The sequence below is a fragment of the Nuphar pumila genome, chromosome 11, assembly GCF_984573655.1.
Source record: "Nuphar pumila chromosome 11, dmNupPumi1.hap1.1, whole genome shotgun sequence".
Classification (NCBI taxonomy): Eukaryota; Viridiplantae; Streptophyta; class Magnoliopsida; order Nymphaeales; family Nymphaeaceae; genus Nuphar; species Nuphar pumila.
The window spans coordinates 64,647,665-64,672,821 of NC_143259.1; the positions used below are offsets into that span (position 1 = coordinate 64,647,665).

Below are 25,157 nucleotides of genomic sequence, written 5' to 3' on the forward strand. Positions count from 1 at the left end.
GAACCTAACTTGACCTTGAGAATTTTACATGTATTTTAGTATCCGCGAGCAATAGTAATAAAAAGATGAACTAAAGTTTATGTGCATTTAATAGAGACATGCATATAAAAGAAAACTCTGATAAAAGATAATAATTTATTCATGCATGTGCATTAAATCATGCATATTCCTGTTATGCATTAGATCATGCATATTTACTTGTTTCCTTACTTATGATGTATGGGTGATTGCATCATATTGCTTCCTATTGCATGATGAATGTTGTTATTGTTTACTTGATGTTCCCTATTGATAATAGTTGTTTTCCGTTGCTTAGTAATTGTTCTCTATTGCTTGAATAATTATTTTGGGATTAGGAATATGTCATAGTTGCATCCCTCTAAAATGTTGCATGAATCTTATTTATATTATTTTTACTTATTTGCTTCATTAGAAGGACCTGTACAAATGATCTTTGATTCTAACACCCCTACTTTTGTATTTTTTCAGTCTTTGAGGCCCAGTGAGGGGACATGCTTTTGCGATGAGCTACGAAGGTTGCATGACTACTTGACAGACTCTTTCTGAGAGAGTGTGGTTTCATATTTTGCTTTATTTATATTTACTTGCATAGGTCTTCTAAACTATATGCTTTTAATTAATAAAATTAGTTTGGTTTGGATTATGGTAGTATAAGATCCCTTGAGGTTGTGGTTGTAGTTGTGTTATAACTTGAAAGGCTCGGGTCTCTGAAAATATTTTTGCAATTGTTTAAAAAAAATTGTCACTTTTTAACGGGTACGAGTTGGGGTCGTTATAGGGATGCCCAAGTCTTTTATACCAAACATTTATATCTTTATGTTAGGCAATATTACAAAAATAGTTCTTTGGTATTTGAAGAAAATCTACGTAGTAAATATCTCCCTTCCTAGAGTCTTCCACAATCAACTTCCTGGACCGGCGATCCTGTATCCAACATTTATTAAATGAGAATTTTATATCATATACCCATGGTCCGAGAGTTGAGAGACCAAAAGCAAATTTAAATTTAATTTTGGTATAAATCTAATTTTGGGAATAAAAAATCCTTGATTTTAAAAGTTTCTAATCCCTTTGATTTCAAAATAAGCGCCATCCACAGTTGAAACAAAAGATGGAAAAACATTTTTTTAATGTTCGGAAAGAGAAAATATTTGGAGTCATGTGAAAAGATGCACCCGAATCTAAAAGCCAAAAATGTTGACATGGCGACTCCAAAAATTGATCTTTTCATAAGAGGTTGAAGAGCTTCTATAATTTGACTTAGAGATAGAGCTTCATTGGTGGAAGTAGATGAACCATCTTCCCTATGTCGTTGAAATATAGTAGACATAGTCACCATCTTCTTCCATTTTGGACACACCGGTTTGATGTGTTCCGGTTCTTTATAAAAATGACATATAATTTTACTATAATCTCTTCCTTGATACGTTCCATTTTGGCCACCATTTTCTCTCGCTCCTTGGTTTTGATTTTGATTTTTAAAATGAGGGGGTTTGTATGTTTTCAAGTTATTCCCTGGTCTAGAAACGGCATATGCTCCTTCATTTTCTTCTTTTTTTGAAGGCATCAAAAGAACACTCGGATTGGTCTTGCTCATTCCCATACGAGTTTCTTCTCCACTTAACTTATTAAGAACATCTTCAAGTGGTGGAGAAGTGAAAGGAGATAGAAGAGAAGATCTTATTTGTTCGAACTCAAGTCTAAGCCCGTTCAAAAAATTAAAAAACCGATTTTCTTCCAATTGCTTGTGTCGAAGTTCAATGGCTTCTCCACTCCATTTTGGTTCAAGTACAGCAAGCGCATCCCAAATAGAGGATAATTCGACGAAATATTCTCTAATAGTCAATTCGCCTTGTTGAAGGGTCAAAGTCCTTTTTTGAAAATAATATTTGCGGGACAAATCCCTTGAGGTATACATCCTCTCAAGATATTCTCATATTTGAGACGCCTTCTTAAATTTCAAAATATTTGCGGGTCTCAACCGAAGAAAAAATCCATGAAAGGATTTTGTAATCCTTCATTTTTCACTCTTCATGCTTCTTATTATATTCTTCAAAAGCCTTCTCTCTTTCTTTCCCATCAAGAACCTTAATTTCATCTTTTTCAATAGTGGTGATTTTTTGTTCGGGTTCGAAAATAGTGCCTTTGACATAGCCCCAAAAGGTCTTTTCCCTTGATATGACCTTTCATATTGTCGGCCAAAACATGATAGTTGGACCTATTGAGTTTAAATCCGAGGAAAAAATGAGAATCCTTTTCCCCGATGAAAATGCCTTTATGAGAGAGAAAGAGTCTTCAAAAATTGAAATCTTACCATAATGGGTCGTCTTTGAACTTGATGCATTGCACTTGAAATGATTTGCAAGAGTTTTTTGTGCCAAAAGAATGAGAAATAGGCACGTTCTTCGAGGTGACCAGCGTGATGATGCAATACTCGAGCTCTTCTTTTAGAGACCAAGCTCTGATACCATGTGAAAAAGTCTACAAAAAGATTATGCACAAAGGCACTATATTCTTGATATGAGACATATGCACAAAGACATGCAAATAAAAAGAATCTTTTATTGAACACTAGTGAGAGCATTAAAAAAGCTTAAGATTACAAGAGGGGGAAATCCCCTATTTATAAGGCAGGTATGGCCCTTGGAGGGGCTCCCACATGTGAACGTTGGAGCCCCTCCAACGGTCATATTAATGATCGTTGGAGGGCCCAATGTTCACATGGGGTGGGCCCCTCCATGGCTAAAAACCAAAATAAAAGAAATAAAAAAGAAAAAAGAAAAAGAAATACAAAAAGGAAAATGCGTGAAAAGGAAAAAAGATAGTTTTACCCCTAGAGGGTATTACAAGAATATATATATATGAAATATAGTTTAATCATCTTTCCCTCAACCCTGTGTAGCCTAAGAGGTACGTACGGTCTTTTATTTTGATATCCAAAAATGACTCGGATATCCCCGGCATAGAGCACGGGACGTTGAGATTTTCTAAACAATGTTGGGGTTTCTTTCTAAGAAACTGATACCCCTTTCATCATAGTCGTACTATCATACATGCGTGGCATGTTAGTACTACGATGATTAGATGAGAGGTTTATGGTAACCTCGTAGCATGTAAATGTACAATGATAAAAAGGAAATCACATACATCATGATGATAGCCTTCACAGACAAGATGTTGGAGCTAGTTTGAAAACCAGAGCATGTAGAATGGGTCGTCAATTAAAATAGAACCTGATATACCCATTCGTCTGTTTGGTTCCGTCAAAAGAGATGATGAGATGGTAAAAAAAAACTGATGGACAGGTTGTTAACAACTACGCTACTCGAGTAGCAATTGTCTCGGTGTCCCCGATCAATGGAGTTAGAGGACGGGGCTATCGAATATTATCCTAGATGATAGACCCCATGGCTTTCTGCAGAAGTTGGATGCATCCCTTTTCACGAATGCCTCTGAGGAATTTTCTCTTGGTCACTGGCCGTCCCCTTTGGAACGGACTCACCTAGTTGTTCGGGATATCAAAATACAAAGAATAACAAACCCCCGAGCAGTCTCAGTTCTTTCTATGTTTCTCTTGTGTGTACCCTCAGGACAGTTAATATTGAAACAAAGTTATCATTTTCATTTTACTTATGTCAAATTGCATATCACGATTGGAACAACGCATGTGTTAGTTTTGTTCTAAATTGTTATATCTATGCACCTACCAAATTTTCATCAATTTAACATATTTCATGGGTACAGGTGATGATTAGGTTGGAACGGCAGGCGATAGCGCGATGATAAGATGACATCAAGATCCCACTATTTTTCCAACATGTCCCTTTTGTAAATTTTGTATAAGGGTTTCCTTAGGAAATTTTGCTTTTGTATGAACTCTAAATTATCAAAAACCTCATTTTTTAATCTATATGGTTTCAATGTTTGTACGAAGATGCAAATCCGTTGCGTAAAAAGAAGGTTCACCGTAATGCGCCAAAGGTTCGTCTACTTATTATTTCAAATATCATTTTTCGCTGAACTGCTATTTTAAAACTCCAAAAAAGAAGGATTACAAGGCTTTTCAAATTTTTCCTAAAAGTTACAAGTCCAGGATTTTGGGGCGTTACACTCTCGACCACTCAGTTCGGTCCAAACCTAGCTAGGTCTTGTCCTCGCTTGAGCCTAGTCCATGCTCCAGCCACTCACCTCACAGTTTTGAGATCTCACGACCTGCATACCGAACTCACCTCCCATGTATAGTCGATCCCCTCCCTCTTGTGATTGACCTCTCCAATTTTGGCGACTTTATTCGGTCGGATTGCGACCATCGCCACCTCGACCCGGTTTAATTCCGCCAACAGAGTCTGCTTCACCTTCGCGCATCAAAGATTATTTTGGAGGCAAATTCCCCTGAGATTTTTGGGAATTTTCCGTTTCTTATCACGGTGCCCTACAAAGTAAGTTCTACCGCCAAATGCGTGTGATTTCAAAATATTTAAATATATATTCGAGACATATATGTTCCGTTATATTTGAATCATTATAATATATATATAATATATATACAGGGTACTTCAAATAAAATAACTTTTATATATATATATATATATATATATACACACATCGGATTTTGAATAAAGTATTTTTTGGGCTCGTATCATATTTTGAATAAAACAAGTATTTCAAATAAAATAATAAGTTTTGGTATGTATCATACTTGGAATAAAATAATAGTTTTGGTACGTACCATACTTTGAAAAAAAGGATTAGATTTCAAATAAAATAAATAGTCGTTCCATAAATCCCTTTCGAATATATATATATATATATATATATATATATATATATGTATCAAGCCTCAAATAAAATAATCATTATCTGAACAAAATAATATATGCATATGCATTATGTTTTAAATTAAATAGTAGCTTTTGTACACATCACACTCCGAATAAAATATTACTTTTCTTACATTTTTGCATATTCGCCTTTCTAAAATAAAAATATTTGAAGCATGCATAGAACAACATGCATCTCTGCTTAGCTCAAGAATAGAGCTTTGGGTTCAGAAAACTTTACTAACAATAAAATAGTTTGCACCGAAACTAGTTACGGATCAAAAGACGTCAAGGTTCTGAGAGACCTTTCTGGTGTCACAAATACACTGTAGCGTGTAGGGCATACTTCCATTCTGAATTTAGCTCGTGTGCAAGCTCGAAATAACTGAACTCTCAAAGTGTGAAACAAAACACTATCTGATAAATAAACATGCTTACACACAAAAACTGAAGATATTGATCTGCCATATTGGCGAAGTGCTCGTATATACAGAGCAAGTACTGATGGGTCGGGTACACATACAGGACTCTGGTTATTACCCTAAAAACGGGTACTTGGGTTATTAAACCTCATTATGACCTATACAGTGTAAGGCACTTAAAAAAAAAATCTTGTAATAAAGATAACCCTTCATACCCATTATGTTCTGATCTCTACCTTAGAGAAGGTAGATGGTACAACCTTGAGTGATTCTGTTCTGATTTTTGGGAGCGAGGCGTCCCAGTGGTCTCTACTCACTCGTAGGTCTATGAAGGTCGGGGCTATCCACGTGTCCTAGGTGATAGATCCTCAACTTCTGCAGTAGTCCAAGATGCATTCTACTTTCTGTTCTGCGTTAGCAATGATTCTCCCGGTCACGAACCACCCGTTTTAGGTTCGCTATAGTCAGATACCCGGGTTTAAAATATCTGAGAATAATACACCTTCGGATTGTCTCGGCTGTCTGCGATGGTCTTCCTCCATGTACCAGGGTGGATGGTTAATTATCGAAACAAAAACCCGTTTAAATCACAGTTTGAAATAAAAATGTCAAAATTATGCAAACAATTATGTTTTGTACTCTTTCTTTCTTTTTTAATGAAAATGCTCTATCTGAATCGATTGTGTATGTTTAATATTCTGAATTACCGGAATTGGTATAAACTTACCAGACTGTGAGAAGTCTGACCCCTTAATGGATTTTGTTCAAGTACAGGTCAATGAATGCAGCGGGGCAGGAGCGGCATTGAGGACTAGTACTCTCCGGAAGATACACGGCCCATCTTGGGACTGTTGTTAATAATATTTTATATTCCCAAGTTTTGAACTATTTGAACATTTTGTCAAAAAATGATGTAAATAATATTTTGGTTTTCACTCTGATGATAGCTTTGTCTTATTTCACCCTTGTGGTTCGCTCCAAATTTTCAAATTTGAACTCAGTATTAAATCGTTTTCCGCTGTCAATATTTAAAAAGAAGAATTTTCAAAATTTTTGGTAAAATTTTGGGGCATCACATCAACAGATTTTTAGTGAACCTTATTCTCCTACTTCATTCTACTTCTAGTTTTCTTCTATTCTCTTCTCTCCTCTTCTATCGCTTTCTTTCTTTTTTCATTTTTCTTCCTATTATTTCTTGCTGCAGGTGCTTAGAGGAGTGGGAGTTTGTCACCAGAACATGCTTGAATGCCCAATTTATAATTTCATGAATTTACTTTCTCAAATTCTTGTAACTATAAACAAATGAATGTAAAATATTAACATTAAGCCATTATGATACAAATGAGAGAGAGATGCCTTTGAGGGGAGAGGAAGCCACTATTAGATAGAAGCGTGGCCGATATCCCAATTGAAATTCTTTACAGATTTTAACAATTTTTCTAATTCCAAAAATCAATCCTCCAAATAAGTACTTGTTTGAAGATATGATCTATATTGTTCAAATTTCTACAAAAAACGCAATTCTTTTGGTTGCTACTGTTTGTTTAGGGGCACTTGGTGTAATTCTGTTGCCTCAAGCTCAAGCTGTCATTTGTCTCTTAGATTTTCTGGTGGGTCATGTTTATCATTAGCAATAATCAAGTCAATCTACCGCTTGTAGTGGAATATCTACATGCTATGTGGAAGGCTTCTTTCATTTTGCTTCTCAATATTTATAACGCCTGGTGGTTTGGTTCTGTATATTTCTCATATATACTTTATTATTGTTAGAAAATGGATGAAGTGATAACTTACCTCTCCTAGTCAAAATCTCCATAACTATCTGTGAAGATTAAGAGAGTTACCATCGTACCATGTTGTTGTTAAAGCTTCAGCAAGAACAAAACATAAATAATTCTCTTAGAAAATAATGACTATCAGTAGTGCCACTACTCATTTCTAAGCACATTTTTCAAATTGTCTAACGAACATAAATATTATAGCTTTGATTGTTTAAATCTTTTATTGAAAGTAATTCAAAGTTTTAGATCTTGCAACATAAAGTAAATGGCTATATCTAGAGGGATGGATAGCTAACAGCCAATAAACCTTTTCACTTTTGGAGCATTTTCAGACATGAGGCTGTTTTAAATAGCCTCAAGAGAAAAACGACAAATAGAACTTTATATTTGAACTTCTTCTGGAATGGCACTCTATTTTATCGGATTATAACAATCCTTTCCTTTGATTGACCTAGTAAAGATGCAGTAGGGTAAGTCTGACAAACACAAAAATCAAGACATTTCTGTGAATACAAACCAAAATAAAAAAGGGTTCAAGGAATAACTGTTTGGAGGTACTGTTTTGATTTTTTCAGTCAGTAAAGTCAACAAAAACATAAGCTTTCTAGAAATTGAAAAGTTCTTCATGTTTCTCTCTAACCGTTTCTTTATTCTCTCCACCTGTCATCCAATTGGCTACTCACAGCCACTTTTCTCTTAACGCATTTTTTTACATCATACTAGTAAAAACACAGTATCAAACATATTACCTTATTATTAGATCATACCTTTATAATTTTAAGAATTTACAATAAATTGGCCTTTTAAAGCTTTACATTCAAGCTCGCTCGTACTCCTGTAAAGGTATTCAAGTCTCTTAGTTACCTTCATGTAAAACATACCGTTCCTCCAATGGAGAGCATGTATGATTGTTTACCTCGCTCATCCTCTCCTAGTACTCTTGTGTCTTCACAAGATTCAGTCATACAACTACGATGATTATCCATATTTGTGGTTGCTTACTAGTTTTTATTCAAGCAATCTCCATGATACCTAGTAACCCTATGTAGGCTAACAGAGATTCAAAGAAGGAAAGGAGTGAAAATCGCAGACAAATACACATGAAATGCAAGCCAAAAAAATACACAGCACAAACAATAGCCAACAATGCAGTCTTGGCATCAAGTTTACAACTGCAGATAAAAGACATCACAGATATTCAGCACAGAAAAAGTGAATCAGTATAGCACGTAACCTGAAATTTTTTGACATATTGGATGGACTAGGGGCCTCGTTGGTCTTTCCTGGAAGAAAATTGACCTTGGTTGTGTTTCTCTGGATAGAATATGTTAAATGTGGATCAATTTGATCATTTTCTTGAGCAGCTTCTGCAGCGGCTGCTACTGCAGCACCCAATGCAACTGCAGCGGCAACAGAATCAGCAGCATATGAACCATCTAGACCACTCATGATCCATTCAATAACTTTTTTAACTTCAGCTGCCATCACCAAATGTGCCTAGAACAATCAAAAGTAATGATGTAAGTCTCTTAGCAGACAATTTTAGAGATATATGAAGAGAAATGCTAAAATTGTTCATGGAAACAAAGTTCCAAAAAAACATTCAAAAAATGGAAAGCAATCTCAACAAGAAAGGTTTGTGTCAAATAGTTACGAAATATGAATATGATGCAAGTGCAACAAGAACTTGTTCATTCATGTTTCTTTCTTCATCAACCTTCTTTCTTTCTTAAACCCTTTTCCAGAATCATGTGTATATCAGGTCTGATCTGTTTCAGATCTCAGCCATGCTCTCAAAAAAAAAAACAAATCAAGAATCACACGTCTATCAGGTCTGATCTGTTTCAGATCTGAATCACGTTCCAAAAAAAACAATTCAGAACTGAGTCAACCCTCTTTTTTTCTTCTTTATTTCAAAAAAAAAACTGTCTATCTTTTAAAAAAAGGGGGGGGTAAAACCAGAGTTACCGAAAGCTTTTTAGATAGGTGGGAAGCCCGCTTCTCGGAAACTCGCTTCGGAAGTGCAATATTCCTCGCTTTCGAAACTTGATGGGAATCTCGACCCTCCCATGCGTCTCCTATACTTTTCACACGCTTCATCTATTCTTCTTATTGTTTTCTCACTCACGCTTCTCACTCACTTCCATGTGCTTTCTCTAAATTGGCAATCATCATTTTTAGATTTTATTAAAAATTTAATTCTCACACTAAAAAATCATGAAATTTAAGAATAGTCACTTATATTTTAGTTTTTATTTGTGTTCCATTTTGGTTCCTATTCAATTCTTATATTGTTTTTTTATTCCTTGCTTTTCCGTCCTATACATTTTAAAATGCATCACTTTTCGCTTCTGCTTACCGATCGTTTTTCGCTTCCGCTTCCTAGTCTGGCAACCTTGGGTAAAACATATCTTAAAGGTTCAGATCTGAATCCGCTGGACAGCCCACTCTCTTCAGCCCTTCTTTCCTTCTTTCTTTATTTCTTCTTGATTCTTTCTTTCTTTGTCTCTTGAAAGAATATATATTATGTTCTAGTGATATTTCATTTGAGAAACTAGTTAGTCTTTAGTCATTGTTCTCGACCCAAAAAAAAAAACTGGTGCTGGTTTTCTGTGTTCCCTTTTTCTTCTATCCTTCTCAAATAATCTAATATCTCTCTTGTCATGGCTACCCTAACTTCCAGTTCTCCCATCAACTCTTTCTTCCTTAGTCAACTTGTATCTGACAAGTTAGACTCTTCCAACTTTGTTACTTGGAAGAAGCAGATCATCCCCTTTTTCAGCAACCATGGTTTGATTGGGCATCTCGATGGAACTCTACTTGTTCCTGCGAAGTTCTTAGTATTGTCTGAATCAAAGGATGGCAAGCAGACAGATAATCTTGCACCTAATCCAGATTTCTCTATATGGTCGACCAAGTTGTTGTAGCCTCTATTATAGCTACTCTATCTCGGGAAGTCTTACTCCATTTTCCCACATGCATTAATGCACGAGACCTTTGACAAATTCTGCATCGTTGATTTGAGCAGATCTCTGCACCTAAAATTCATCATCTAAAAGGAGAATTTGGGAGGATTACCAGAGGAGTTTCTAGTCTGATAGATTATCTAAGCAAAGTAAAATCTATCACCGACCAATTTGCAGCAATAGGTGCTCCTATGGTGGATGAGGATATATGCATGCAGACCTTATGAGGTTTGGGGTCAGAATTCAACATGTTTGTTACTATGTACTCAGGACAGAGACTACGACCTCCCTCCGATCAATTATGTTCCATGTTACTAGAACATGAGGCTATGTTTGATATAGGTAACTCCTCTGGAAGGAAGAATATGGATCAAGCGTCCATTGAGGTTATTTTTAGTAGCACATATTCTAGATTTGGTCGTGGTGGCAGAGGCAAAGGACATGGTAGAGCCAACTCCTTTGGTAGAGGTCCAGGACTTTTACTGACTCCCAGTGGTGGACCACGTCCAAATAGCGACGTCATGTGTCAAATATGTGGCAAACGTGTACACACTAGTTCAGACTGTTACTGGAGGTATGTGCCAACGTATCGTCCACCAACAGTTCCTATTCCATCATGTTTTCGTGCATTCTTAGGAGTTCCTTTTGGGAACCTAAGGCCTTCATCATCCTCTACAACAACACCTTTGCATCCTGCGACAGTGGCATCAGATCAAGATCATGATACTCTTAGCAATGCATTCAACCAATTAAACTTGTAATAACCCCAGTCAATGAATTCGTGGTCTGCAGGTTCACATGAATCATGTTAAAGGACAGATCCTCCTCTTAGGCTCTTCCTTCCTCTCATAATACTTGGTATCTGGATTCCGAGGCAGCACATCATGTGAAAGGGGATTCGGGGATTACATTATTACAGGAGATAATAAACATCACCCATCACTCATATATACCGGTTCTAGTTCTCTTTATTTACCCAATACCCTTCTTTCTCCTAGCATTAAGTGTAACCTTATTTATGTTTCTCAATTCTCATGTCTCATTTTCTTCGTCTTCTATTTTTATGAAGGATATTCACATGAAGCGAATGCTCGCTGAAGGGAAGCGATTTGGTGGTCATTATGTGGTGAATGAAGTACCTCCATCATTGGATTTTCGTGTCTTCAACTTATGATTGTTCGTTACTTTTATCTAAATTAACTCGTCTTATTAATCATGTTGAGATGTGGCATCGTAGGTTAGGTTATTGTCATTCTGATTTCTTGAGTCTTTTATGTAATAACAATCTCATTCTATTAAGAGACAAAGTCAAGAGTCCTATTTCTTGTGATAGTTGTTGCGCTTGTAAGAGTCATGAATTAGTGTTTGAACATTCTAATAAAAGAACTTCATTCTCGTTTGAACTTGTCCATTCTGATGTTTGGGGACCAGCCCTTGTTATGTCTCATTCGAAATCCAAATACTATGTTATCTTTGTCGATGATTTCAGTAGGTATACTTGGATTTTCTTCCTGAAGTCCAAGGATCAAGTTTTTCTTACTTTTAAACATTTCAAAGCATATGTTGAAACCAAATTTTCTAGAAAAAATCTTGCCTTTCATAGTAATGGAGGAGGTGAATTCACCTCAAATGTTTTTATTGAATATCTCCATGATAACAGTATTGTGCGTGAAATGTCCTGCCCAAGAACTCCAACTCATAATGGAACTGCTGAAAGGAAACATTGTCATGTGACAGAAACGGCTCTCACTATGATGAAGGATTCTAAATTGAGAGTAGACTTGTGGACAGAAACCTTTTACACCGTTGTGTTTCTTATTAATCGAATGCCTTTAGATGGGTTAAATGGTGAAAGGCCTTTCTTCGTATTGTTTGGAAAGCATCCTGATTATTTTATCTTTTGTGCTTTTGGTTGCAAGTGTTATGTTCATATTTCTGATTCCCTTTGGAACAAGTTGGCACTGAAAGCTCAAGTTTGCCAATTTGTTGGATATGACGATAAAGTTAAAGGTAAAAAGTGCTATAATCTGGAGATTAATTGATTTGTTCACGAAAATGACTGTGTAGTTTCAGCTGAAAAAGATGATTCATGTCAGATTAAACCAATGATAAAATTATGGCCTATAGCAGCATCCAACCAATCTCAATCACATGAGGGAACACCTCCAAATCATGTGCAATGCATCGGCAGCCAACTGGAAACCCAACTAGCAATTGATGATATGCAGTTTAGTTGTAATACTGATCAGGGTCATGAGTTCAGTATGCGGCAAAACTCAGATATTGGACAGGATAGGAGAACCAAATCATGTACTGCTGGTTCTAATAATATTTCTCGACCAGTCCAGTTTCGGCAGTTTCCCTTGGTATATAAGAGGCGTTCTAAGGAGCAGCTGGAATCACAGCCCAATCAAAGAATTAATAACGACGATAGAATCCAAACACAGATTGTAGATAATCTTCATGGCATATTAGAAACAAGTCGTAATTCTGAGAGACAGCATATTCCATTCAGGAGATCCACTAGACTACGCCATCCGCCGGACAAGTGGGTAAGTTATGATACCTTTTCTATTAATTTTAAATTATTTATGGCTTCCATTTATCAAGAAAAGGAACCAGACAGTTTAGCCAAGGCATGTAAAAATAATTGGTGGATTGAAGCTATGAATGAAGAAATCAATGTCATGCATGAGTGTGGCACTTGGGAAGTCGTGGACAGACCCATAGATAAAAATATTGTTGGATGTAGGTGGGTCTATAAAATTAAGTACAAGGTTGACGGCAGTATTGAGAGATATAATGCAAGATTAATTGGCAAAGGATATACTCAAGAACATGGTCTTGACTTTGAACCTTCGGTCATGTTGTTAGAATGGGGACAATTAGTGTTATTTTTTCCCTTGTTGTTTCTTTTGGTTGTGAGCTGTATCAACTTGATGTAAAGAATGCATTCCTTCACGAAAAATCATATAAAGAAGTATATATAGAGCATCCTCCTGGGTATCCCGAAGGTGATGTTGCAAAGTCAGCCTTGAGATTAAGAAAGGCCATCTATGGGCTCAAGCAGGCATCCGTGGCATGGTTTGAGACATTCAGTACAGCAGTTTGATTTATTGGCTTCACACGTAGTCAATGTGATTACTCCTTATTCACCCACATTGATAATTCTGATATGACATTGATTCTTGTTTATGTTGACGATATAATTATAACAGAGAGAAGTCAGTCACGTATTCAAGATCTCAAGACCTTCCTTCATCAGAAGTTTCACATGAAGGATCTTGGTGTCCTCCGATATTCCTTGGTGTACAAGTGGACTGAACACCTACTTTGTATATTTCACGGAGTAAATATGATCAGGATCTCCTACAACGTAGTGGACCAAACACCTACTCCTTTATTCCTCATACAGTTTTTGATGAATTTGATGTAACTGTCATAGTCCATTTATGAATCCATGTATTTAACATTGTGTTATTGTCAATCACATCTTGTGTTGTTTATCATGCATGTAGCCGCAATGACTATGTTATTCCTCATGTAACAAATTAACAAATTGAATAAATGATCTTAGATATGTATATCGATCAGCACCTGTAAGTACACCATATGCTACATCAGCCCATAGATTATGTCACAGGGACTCGGCAAAAGGGCCCTCGCACCCGTGTCGAAGCGATGCGATGCGGGTGCGGGTGCGCGTGCAGGTGCCGCACCAAGTGCAGCAAACACGTCAAAGAGAGAGAGAGAGAGAGAGAGAGAGAGAGAGAGAGAGAGGGTTGTGTACTGGGCTTGTGTCGGGTCCAACTGAAACCCAACTCGAACCCCAACTCTCTCTCTCTCTCTCTCTCTCTCTCTCTCTCTCTCTCTCTCTCTCTCTCTCTCTCTCTCTCTCTCTCTCTCTTGTTATTTTCCCCTGTCTCCGCCCTAACCAGCGGGAGAACAAGAAGAACGAGGGGAGGAGAAGCCGAAAAAGCAACGAGAGAGAGATAGAGAGAGTGGGTACCTCCTCGTTCTTCTTATTTTCATGGAAAGAGAGAGGCAGCAGCGGCTCCTTCTTCTCGTTCTTCTTCTTCGCATAGGGAGATGCCGCGGACGAGGCCGCATTGGATGCACTTCATGAGGTGGGTGGAGAACCCCGCAATCTTGTTGTGGATGCGTTTGGAGGGGATGATGGCCACCTCCTCCAGGATCTTCTGGTTGGTGTGGAAGTCGAGGGTCATCCTCGAGTAGTATCGTTTAATCACTTGCCTCAACGATTTCTTCATTGTCTTCGTCCTCACCATGGTTGCCAGTTGAGGAAGCGGGAGCGGGAAGCGATACGGGAAGCGGAAGCGGGAGCGGGAAGCGAGGCACTTTCAAAATTTTAGGAAGCGGGGAAGCGTGGGACCACTTAGGACCGATTCGGGAAGTGTCTCGGAAGCGACCTAGGAAGCGTCTCGGAAGCGACCTAGGAAGCGTCTCGGAAGCGAGGGGGAAGCGGAAAAAAAAAATACAAAAAATTGAAAAAAACAGGGGAAGCGTGGGGGAAGCGAGGGGGAAGCGTGATGGGAAGCGTGCTTCCCATTAAAGGGAAGTGCGTCCCCCATTAAAGGGAAACGCGTCCCCCATTAAAGGGAAGTGCGCTTCCCAAAAAAGGGGGGACGCTTCCCCCCACGCTTCGGAAGCGCGACATTTCGCGCTTCGGGGAAGCGCGCTTCCCCTTTTAGCTAGGCGCTTCCGGTAACCCTGGTCCTCACTCACCCTATCCCGCTTGTTGCAGAGAAGATCGGAGAGGAACCCTAGATCTCAGGGAAAGAGAGAAGGGAGATTTAGGGTTTATCTGTTCTTCATCTTCGCAGAATGGAAACGGACAGAGATTGGGGATTTTAATGCCCCATTAACACGATTAGACATTGGCTAGATTGGGGTTGTCAACGGATCATGTATGACCTGACCCGACCCATACCGGATCTTATAGGGTCAGGGTTTGGTTGCAAAGAAGGGGGTCTGATGAGTCGAGTGTGGTTCATGAAATTTTATATTAAACTTGGGTTAAACCTAAGCTTGGATTAAGATCCACAAATTTTCTATGTAAAAAACTTTAAAAAATATTATTTTATCGAGTATGAACCAACCGAGACTGGTTTATGTTATTCTTATTGGATCCGGGTATGGTTTTTCCTATGAAAAATCATCAAATGAAGGTTGATATGTGTATGGTAATGCTGGCTCCAATAATAGGAGACTAAAAAAATCAGGCTTTTTAACAGGGTAGAGTTTTCAAGTTGATCGAGTTTGGACCGATATCGGATCCGAATTTGTTTATGGGCTAATGTTTGGTGCATTTGACAAAAATCTGGTTTACGTGTCAAATCATGTGATGCAAAACCTGTTTTCTATTAAATAAACCCTTCTGATCATATCCATAAAGGAAAAAAGATCTATTCCACACTTTTAGTGTTATAACTGAATCATTCTTGGATCCTACCCAGACCAGATTTGAATTAGGCTTGGATCTGACCCAGGTCTGAATCAGGCCTGGGTCTGATCTGATAAAAAAGAAAAGACTGCACCCGCACCTATGTGACATAGGTCCGAGTCAAACTTGGGTAAAAAGATTTTATATATATATATATATATATATATATATATATATATATATATATATATATATACCCTCCCGCACCCAAATTTTTTTAAACTATCGTATCGCCGCACCCGCACCCGCACCTATGTGACATAGCCCATAGATAAACACATAGAGGAAGGAAAATGCAAACAATCACTGATTCCCAACAACCTCATTACAACTTGCTCACAGAAATTTCGCAGGTAATATCCAAATTTTAAAAAAAAAATAGCAATAACAAATTGGAAACTAACCTGTACAATATTGAAGATAGAACCCAGGAGCATAACAAAATTATCAGGTGAAAGGCTTCTTAGTTTATTTGCAAGGGATAACCCACCACCTGAACAATGCTTTAATTAATGTGGTAAATGTTGGAAAGAAACTCTCAACAAATGTCCGCAAACACAACGATTAAGTAGTAGGCCATGAAAAAACAATCCAGATCTTAACAAAATCAAATTTGTACCATCAGTATCTACTGGCCGTTCTCCAGCTTGTAAATCAGATTCAACTGGACGAGCAACCAAAACTGGAAGCAGTGATGCAACTGTATTTTTAATAGCCGTTTTCATGTTGCCAATGAGTGTTTCACGGTACACTCTTAATACAGAAGGGAGTTTTGCCTGAAATGAATAACAGAATCATGATGATACAGTACCATTCTGAAAGAATTTTTTTCCAGAACCTAGTGCCAGCTTACTCCAAAACCATATCCATTAAAAGAGTAGCTACCTGATCCCTTCTGTGAAATAAAGATCTTAAGATAAAGAGAATACAAGAACTTGAAAAGAAATATATATGATCTTATTACGACCCAATATTCCACAGAAACAAGAGAAAATATCTGCTCAATAGCAAAAGGAACATTTGAAAAAAGGGGAAAGAAAACATGCAAAACAACAAAATAGAAAATAGATTAGGTGCATTTTCCTCGGTATCTTATGATATGATACTGTACGGTACAATACGCACATATCCCTGACTCTTCCGTTACGAGTTCTGATACAATTTTTACAACATTGTTTTTTGTTGATATACACAAATATTGTTACAACCAGATTATATTATTGTGCACATACTGTCCACCAAAATAGAAAGACATAAACGTAACATATCACAAACAACAGCAATTTGCCGCATAAGATAGTGACAATTATAAAACTCTTATTCAGAAAATTTCCAGATATCACAAGCCAAGCTGTAGAAGAACCAGACAACACCATAATTTCTCACAAAGAACTCTGTTTTCAACCTTCATTTGAAAAGTAGTCAAACTCTTTTATTGATGTGCATAAGCAGCATCCAGAAGTTTGGATCTTTGCCATTTCATATGGTACAAAAAAATGTGGAAATTTGAGATGAAATTTTCTAGCACTTCTAGGAATTGCAAAATCAAGAGCAATCACCAATAACACCGATATATTAACAGTTTCTTTTTCACAACAGCTGATAAATGTGAAAATATTGCAATATTTAAGAATATCATGATTAACATAAATAATGTGAAAATATCATGATTGTATTATCACGTATTTTCATGCTTAGTCATTTTATGATTTTTTGAAAATTTGGCTAAGTCTGGGAGAAAAATCGTTTGAACCTCGATTTTTAACCGATGCTTTTGAGTCTGGGCTTGGCCCAAGTCTCATCAGCTAGGTCGAGACGAGCCAATCGAAACATGAGAATGAGTTTTATTTTCAACCTTTAAATTTGAGCGAAATTCATGTTATTTTCTGGCGAAATTCAGAATTTGATATTCATGTAATATGTCGTTGGATGCATCTCGAAATGCCAAGCGCAACGGTATGTTACTTTTCCGAATTCGAATTCCGGTTGGCCCAGAAATCGCATTTTTCGAAAAAAGAGCAGTTTGTCGGTTTGGATCCGGATTTGGATCGGACTAGATCCGATAGATATAATTCAAACTAATATGGATTTGGACTCTATCCAAGGCCCACATTAATCTGGATTTGGTCCAATCCAAAATCTATTTGGATTTTTGGAGATGGATTTGGATCTTGGATCTGGATCCGGATCCAGAACCAAATCTATGCCCAACGTTTTTCTAGCTTTAAATTTAATAAAAAGATTTAATTTAGAATTAAATAAGGTTAAGAAGCCTTCTAAGTTAATTTGGCTATTTTTGGAAGCTTTTAGATGATTATTAATTAATTAATATTTATTAATCAATTAATTTTTATTAATTCCGAATTTTAATTAGGGTTGTGTAGGACTTCTTAAAAGAGTCATTGTCTATGCCTAAGAGGGCTAGAGTAAGTTTTAGAAAGGACTTCAAAAAAAATTGAAAACTTTCAAAAAAAGTCAAAACATGAGTTGGAAAATTTTAGAGAGAGAGTCCTAACGAGGAAACTCGCCTTCTCCAACCCATTTAAAAAGGACTGGAGAAGGGAGGGGGGGCTCACCTCCCTCTCACTCTATTTAAGATCAAGAAAGAAAAAAAGAAAGGAAAGAAGGAAAGAGAAAGAAAAATGAGAAAATGAAAGAGGAGAGGAAAATAGAGGAAGGAGGAAGAAGAGGAGGAGAAGTCATTTTCTCCAACCCACCCACGTTTTTCAACTTTCACCCCTATTTTTTCTTCATTGAATATTCAAGGTATGGGTTTTCTTTCTTGAATCAAGTGAGAAATTGATTATAGATTGAATTTCATGCAATATTTTGATGGAAATCCATGGAGAACGTGTAAATATGGATGTTTACACTAAAATACATGGAGGAGGATTTATGAATCATTTTCCATGAATGTATTTGTGATTCTTTTAATCTTCTTTCAAATAAATTTGTGTACATGGTGTCTTTTTGCTAAAACAGAATTTGATTTCATTTTAAAGATGGCATTTGTGCACTTATTTCATAGAAGATTTGATTCCTGCATTTGTGCCCAATATATGTAATGATGTTGGATGCATATATGGTTATTATGAAAGAAAAATATGTGTAAGCATGTATATTTTCATAAGTTTGCATAAGCATGTCACGTACCAATGCATACTTGATTTTGATCGTGATATGAATGTATATCCCATGGTGAACTAATCTTCCATGAAAATCAGCATATAAATCTGCCAAGCATGTGTTTTGGCTTACGAATCTGTGCAGCTACAAAGGTATACATATTCTTGAATGTGGGTATTCACATTCATGTTTATTTTGGTTGTGAATTTGCATGCATAATCATAGTTGTCGTAAAACTATGCCTACATGAGAAGTCTCTGCATATAAATATGTGTGAAACCCTAGAAAAAAATTTTATTGCCGGCTTGTCATAGCTTGGCAGACCTGCACAGGTGCAACCTATGCCGGGTTGCTGCCAGTATGAACTAGTATGAACTGTAAAAAAAAAAAAGAGGTTTCTTTGGGTTTGGGCTGACCGGCAGCCCAACCGAGTGACACTCGACTGGCTGCCAGGCCTTGGCAGTGTGCAAAGGCCTGGTCTGTGCATGTGTATTTGTAAAGCCCATTAAAAAAAAAATTTGTGTCGGACACGTGCCCTACACGCGTCGGGCACGTGTCAAGGTTGGTCCGTTGTGTCGGGACCGGATCCGAGTTGGACCCGAGCCCGAACCCGGACCTGGCTTCTCGAACGATCGAGAAGACTGTGACTTTAAAAGTCACAGGCGTCTCGGGCGAGGGGCAGAAACCCTCGCCCCTTCTCTCTCCTCTCCCGTTCTCGTCTCGTTCCTCCCTGCGGCCACCGACGTCGGTGACTCGTCGCCGGCCACCGCCTTCGTCACGTGTGCTGCAGGAAGCCGGCCACCTGTTCGGCCTCCTCCTCTCTATGTCTGGCAGACACTCCGACGACCCTGTTACTCCCGACATCTCTCTCTCGGCTTCCTCAAGCTCATTTGAGCTCGTGCTGACTACCTCCACCCGCAACACCGGTGACTCCCCTCTGGTAAACCCTCGGCAACCCCTGTTCCCAACGCTTCTTCTCTCTCTTTGCTAGCGTTCCGGCATCGCTCACCGGCGACTCCCCCGTTGTTGAGGTCTTCCCAGGTAAAAACCCCTTCTCCCTTCTTTTTCTACTTTGTGAGGGGTTGATCGGCAGGGGGCGAAGCTCCCCCTGCTCTCCTGCGCTTTGCCGGCAGGGGGCGAGGCACTCCTGCCTCCATTGGTTTCCCAACAGGGGGTGAATCCCCCCCCCCCCTTGCTTTCATGTTTACGAGCAGGGGGCAAGTCCCCTGCACCTCGTTTGTTCTCCGGCAAGGGGCTTTGCCCCCTTGCCTTGCTCTTGCTACCGGCAGGGGCAGAGCCCCTTCCTGTCTCGTGTCCCCCCTGTCTTGTTGTGGCAAGCTGTGGCAGGGAGCCTCTGCTCCCTCCCCTGCCTTTCTCTGTTCTGGCAGACAGGGAGCTCCTGCTCCCTGCCTCTGTTGTTGTTGCCGAGCAGGCTGCCTCTGGCACCCTTGTCTGCAGGATGCAGAGTTCCTGCATCTGCCTCCTGCAGGCAGGAGGCCTTGCTGCCTCTGTCCCTCTCCTGCAAGGAGCTGAGCTCCCTACCTACTCTCATATTTTGGGGTCTGGTACCACTGCAAGTCTTATCGGACTCGCTTCTCGTTTATATTACGACATATACTAATGTTCCAAGCTTTCCAGGTTGAACGGTGGATCCAGCTCGCCTTAGTGGCTCGAGCTCGTGCTTTGCTACGCCGCAGGCGTACGAGGACCCGCAACCCCTCAAGGTAGGGGATTCTTGCGTAAAAGGACAATGAACGAATAAATGCTAAAATAAGGAAGAGGATGATATATGTATATTATAATATATATATGTATGTCTTTACATTCAAGGACGCGGTTTCGCGATCCTTGTCCTCTTTACTTTTGTTGCACTTTCCTTTCTATTGTCGCAGCGCTATATGTGCCTAGGCTTTTAATTCATGTATTTACATTTCATGTATTTTAACTCAAGGACGCGGTTTCGCGATTCTTGTCCTTTCTACTTTTTCGTACTTTACTTTCTTGCTGCCCCGCGCTTTGCGCCATGGCATTTACTTGTGTACATCTGTCTTTTTACTCCAGGATGCAAATCCTGGTCATCTTTTACATTCTCGCACTTTGCTTTATGCATTTACCTTTATTGCCCTGAGCTTTATGCGTCATGGCCTTACTACTTGCTTTTGTTCTTCGTACCTTACTTTTCTGTTGTTGTCGTACTCCCTTGCACTTACTTCTTGTATGTATTGTTCGTTCTTACTTTGTTGTTGCACTTCGTGCATATGCTTTGCTCATGCATGTATTCTCATCTTTGTCGTATTGCTCATTTACTTGCTTACGCTTATCGTTTAATCGAGGTGCAACCCCATGCCTCGTGAGTCGTCATTTACACTTGCTTAGTCAGTATAGGATCTCATACCTCGCGAGTTGCTTACGTAGTTGCCTGCTTGTGTGTTTCGATGATCGATGTATGATTTCATACTTCGTGTGTAACTCTAGCGTTCTACCCTTGCGGTGCAACTTTGCACATCGAGCCTTCTCTCGATTTTCCATAGTATTAGTATGTGCACGGGATTGCCCCTTGTCAGCTTGAACTCCTTGAGTGCAGTTTCGAGTGTATAGTGTATATCGTTTCACTTGTCTTAAAAGTCACAACACACACTTATGCACTTTGGTTCTCCAAAGATGATTTAGGTGCAAACCTATTTCCAAAGATGTATAGCTTTGTAAAGCAAAGATAGCGGATGGATCTCCCAAATCGATGTATTTAAGAGAAGTGTGTTGCAACTTCGGTTTGCGTATCCGATACGACTTAGATCACCTTGTTTAGGAGCATGTGCACAAGTAGGGCGAGAGTCTTATCGAGGTGCTTGCGCCATCGCTAAGATCAGCACTATATCACTTCTGATGCGAGACTTAGTTTCTAGGTTGTCTTGTCAAACTAAGATAGTAGCACCTTCCTTTCTTCGCGAAAGTATTGTTAATAGATTTCTCCTAAGAAATCCATGTTCATCTCCCTGTAGTCGTACCCTTAGTCGTGTATCATATGTTTGGACTACGAAAAGCAGGACGAGAGGTCTCTAATAACCTCTAAATGTGTATTGACACTTTAAGTTAGATCCTGTTATGTTGATATTCGCCTAATAGGCAGAATGTTGGTGATTGTCTAAAGGACCCGAGCACGATAAGTTGGAACTTGAATGAGTTCAATGTGGACTTCTGTAAAGCAGATGTGTTGAGAGATTTTCCTACGAGAGATCTTTGCCCCTCTCATCGTGGTTGTACTTTTGAACAGGTACGTTGCATACTACGAGGAGTAGGATGAGAGGTCTATGTCTACCGCGAACGTGCAATGGCACGTGTTAGAGATTACAAAAAGAGTGACGTTTTTACCTTCACTATGAGTTGACCCCTCTCATCGTGGTTGTACTTTTGGACAAGTACGTTGTGTACTGTGGTGAGTAGGATGGGAGGTGTGTAGTTGCCGCGAACACGCATTGGCGCATGTAATTCACATAAATGATAATCATGTGCCTTCACAGGCAAAATGCTCGATTGGGTTGAAAGACCAGAGCATGTAGAATGGGACGGCGGTTAAGAAAGCCCCCGTTGTGCTCATTCGGGACGGTTCATCAAGAGAGAGGATGGATGGTACAAAACTCCGATGGACAGTCATTAATGACAATCACGGGCAAAGATCCGACTTCCCCAGTCATCGGAGGTTACGGGAAATACTTCACGCCACTTCTGCAGAAGTTCGGATGCGCATCCATGGGCTTTTGTTTGCCTTTGGGGATTTACTCTCTTGGTCACTGGTTGTCCCCTTAGGAAGCGGACTCAGTCAGTCATTCGGGATATAATAAAATACATAGCATAATGGACCCCCAAATCGATCTCGGTTGTTTCTACGTTTTTGCCTTGTGCGTACCCACAACGGTCTGCTCATAATGAGACAAGATATAACTCAAATACATGATTATGAGATATGTGTGTTGTAACATGAATTGATTGTTTACTTGTTAGCTCGGTAGTTCGATACACTACTCGTTGAGCTATGCACGCCTGACAAGGCGTTACTCGAGTTGGTTAAACTGCTTACGCAGTCTTTGCTTAGTAATAACTAGCTTCTCATACTAGTTAAATGCTTATTCGTTGGCTTGTGTTTTTTATGATTGATGTGATTGCATACAACTCGTAATCTACGAACTGATGGCAACTAGGACTGATGTAGCCGCTTGTCTTATAAGTTGCTTACATATTGTGATATAACTGCTACCGTATGATTGTTTATCATGTGTAGCTTATGAATTGCTTGTGATGCAATAGCGTGTTCCTTACGATTAATGTAGCTACTTGCCGATGGACTGAGTCATCCAAGGGTACTTATATATGTATTACGAGCATTATTATGAATGTTTGTCTTATGCAATTGCTTTGTTTGACTGGTGGATAGAGTTAGTTACTCTTCACATATAGTATCTGTTGGATTGCTATAGTTGCTTGTTTAGTATTATGGTCCTCACTGCTCTTGTATGTAGTTGTTTGCCTTACTAGAGCTTTGCTTACTCCACAGCACATTTTGTGAGATCTGCTAGTCTTGTTTTTCTTGCTTGATCTAACGATTATCTTGCTTATTGCAGCCTTTGTTTTTTCTTTTCTTTTACACCTCTACTAGTTTGTTGTGAGACTGACCTATTTCATGGGCAGGTGGTGAACAGGTTATACAGGTTGTGATGGCACGATGACGTGATGCGTTCAAGGCGAGACCCATTTCCTGACGTTGCGCTCCTGGGGACACTTTTGGTAAATATGGTATAAAGTTTCTTTGAAAGCATCTCTTCTGATTAAAACTTTGGATTACTAAAACTGTTACCAAAACTTCAATCTTCTTTTCATTTAATAAAATATATACTTGAATTGCAAATCGGTTTGTAAAGAGGAGTTTGCATTGTAATGCGCCCAAGGCCCAGGGATTTGCTATTTTAAACCTGATCTTCCGCTGAACTTCTGTTTCAAACTCTAATAAATGATTAATTTCAAAGCTTTCAACATTTCTCATAAAAGGTTTTAAGTCCACGATTTTGGGGCGTTACAGTATTGGCTACCAAGCCCAGCTGCCTGCGCTGGAGCTGAACCCAGCCGATCGGGTCGACTGGTACCTTTCAAAAAAAAAGGGTTCTTTGGGCTAGCTGGCAGCCAGCTGAGTGGAGCTCGGTTGGCTGGCAGCCAGCTGAGTGAAGCTCAACTGACTGCCAGGCCTTGGCAGCCAGTGACAGGCAGTGCACAGGCCCAGTCTGGGCCATGTGTCAGTTGATGACATGTTGTTAACATAAAAAAACCCAAAAAAAAAAAACAAGACATGCATGGACAACTGCAAGATTATTTGTTTATACATGCTCACAAAAATGAAATTCTGCATGTGCATGACTGTTAATGGGTATTCATATGCATATTTGAGCATAAAGTCTTAAGTCACATGATTATTGGCCACATGAAATTGTCATGCATGCATATTCAGGTTTAATTCCTGTACATTGAAGTTTTGCGGGTGTTTTTATATCATTACTGGGCTGGCTGACAGCCCAGCTGACTCGGCTGGCTTGTCATGCCCTGGCAGACCTGCACAGGCTCGGCGTGTGCAGGGTAGTGCAGGGTATTCAAAAAAAAAAATTTAATAATAATATATTTTTCATATATGTTCAGTTTATGGTCGTTTTACGTGCCTAATGGAATTCAACATGAAAGTGTATGTTGCAAGGATTGAACCTTTATGTAAGATGGTGAAAGTTTTGCATGTGCGTAATGAGTATATCATGCTTAAGCAAGTGTTGTTGCAAAACCGTTTGTGATGTGCAAGTACATAATGACGTTGATATGCTTTTGCATAATCATAATGGTACATGTGGCTTCATGCATGCAAAAGAATAATATTTCTTACGTACTTTTGGTTGTCATGTGATGCATGTTTGTGATAGTAATGCATAGTTGTTTCCTATGCATGTGCATACATGAAATAGATATGTTTTGCATGCACATAATTGTATGAATGTTCACATGTTTTAAGTGAAGTGATTCATGAATGAAAGCATGCATTTGATATGAACAGGTGACTAAATGAAAGTGTGTATTTAACATGAATATGTGAACTCTTGTGCATGCATGTGAATATTATTGTTGTTCATGCACATCTCTATATTGGCATGCATGATTGTGCATTGAAAGGCTTGTGACATGTAATGAATGCATTGGCATGTTCCTAATGATTTTTTCCTATGAATGCATGGATGATCAAAGTGGATCATCATGGACAGTGGAATGCCTTGAGCCGGTATGCTCCTTGCTTTACTTGTTTATGCATTTCAAAAGTCATATTGGCTATTTGTGGTTTTAAATTGCATTGTTCTGCATTTTTTTCACGGGCTGGAGTCCCGTGATGAGCCTCGCATTTGAAAATGTTAATTTGCGACATTAATTTGGCATACTGAATTGCAAATTAATGAAACAACTATTAATAATAATATAAATAAAAAGAACAGTGTAATATACTTTCTAAGATGTCTCGTCGAGAGTATGGGACTCTT

The 25,157-nt window shown here is 38.8% G+C and overlaps 1 protein-coding gene across 2 annotated transcripts in view; it reads right to left on the reverse strand.

The window, feature by feature from the left end:
- VPS54 overlaps positions 1–25,157 on the reverse strand; it is a 184,637-nt gene that overhangs the window by 106,280 nt on the left and 53,200 nt on the right. For both annotated transcript variants that reach the window (XR_016425973.1, XM_089980823.1), the window contains exons 6-8: positions 16,094–16,250; positions 15,879–15,967; positions 8,279–8,541 (exon numbers count right to left, since the gene is read on the reverse strand). Coding sequence is in view for 1 of the 2 variants with exons in the window: in XM_089980823.1 (XP_089836949.1) it covers positions 8,279–8,541; positions 15,879–15,967; positions 16,094–16,250 (509 nt within the window). In the remaining variant the exon portion in view is untranslated. The remainder of the gene's footprint in view (positions 1–8,278; positions 8,542–15,878; positions 15,968–16,093; positions 16,251–25,157) is intronic.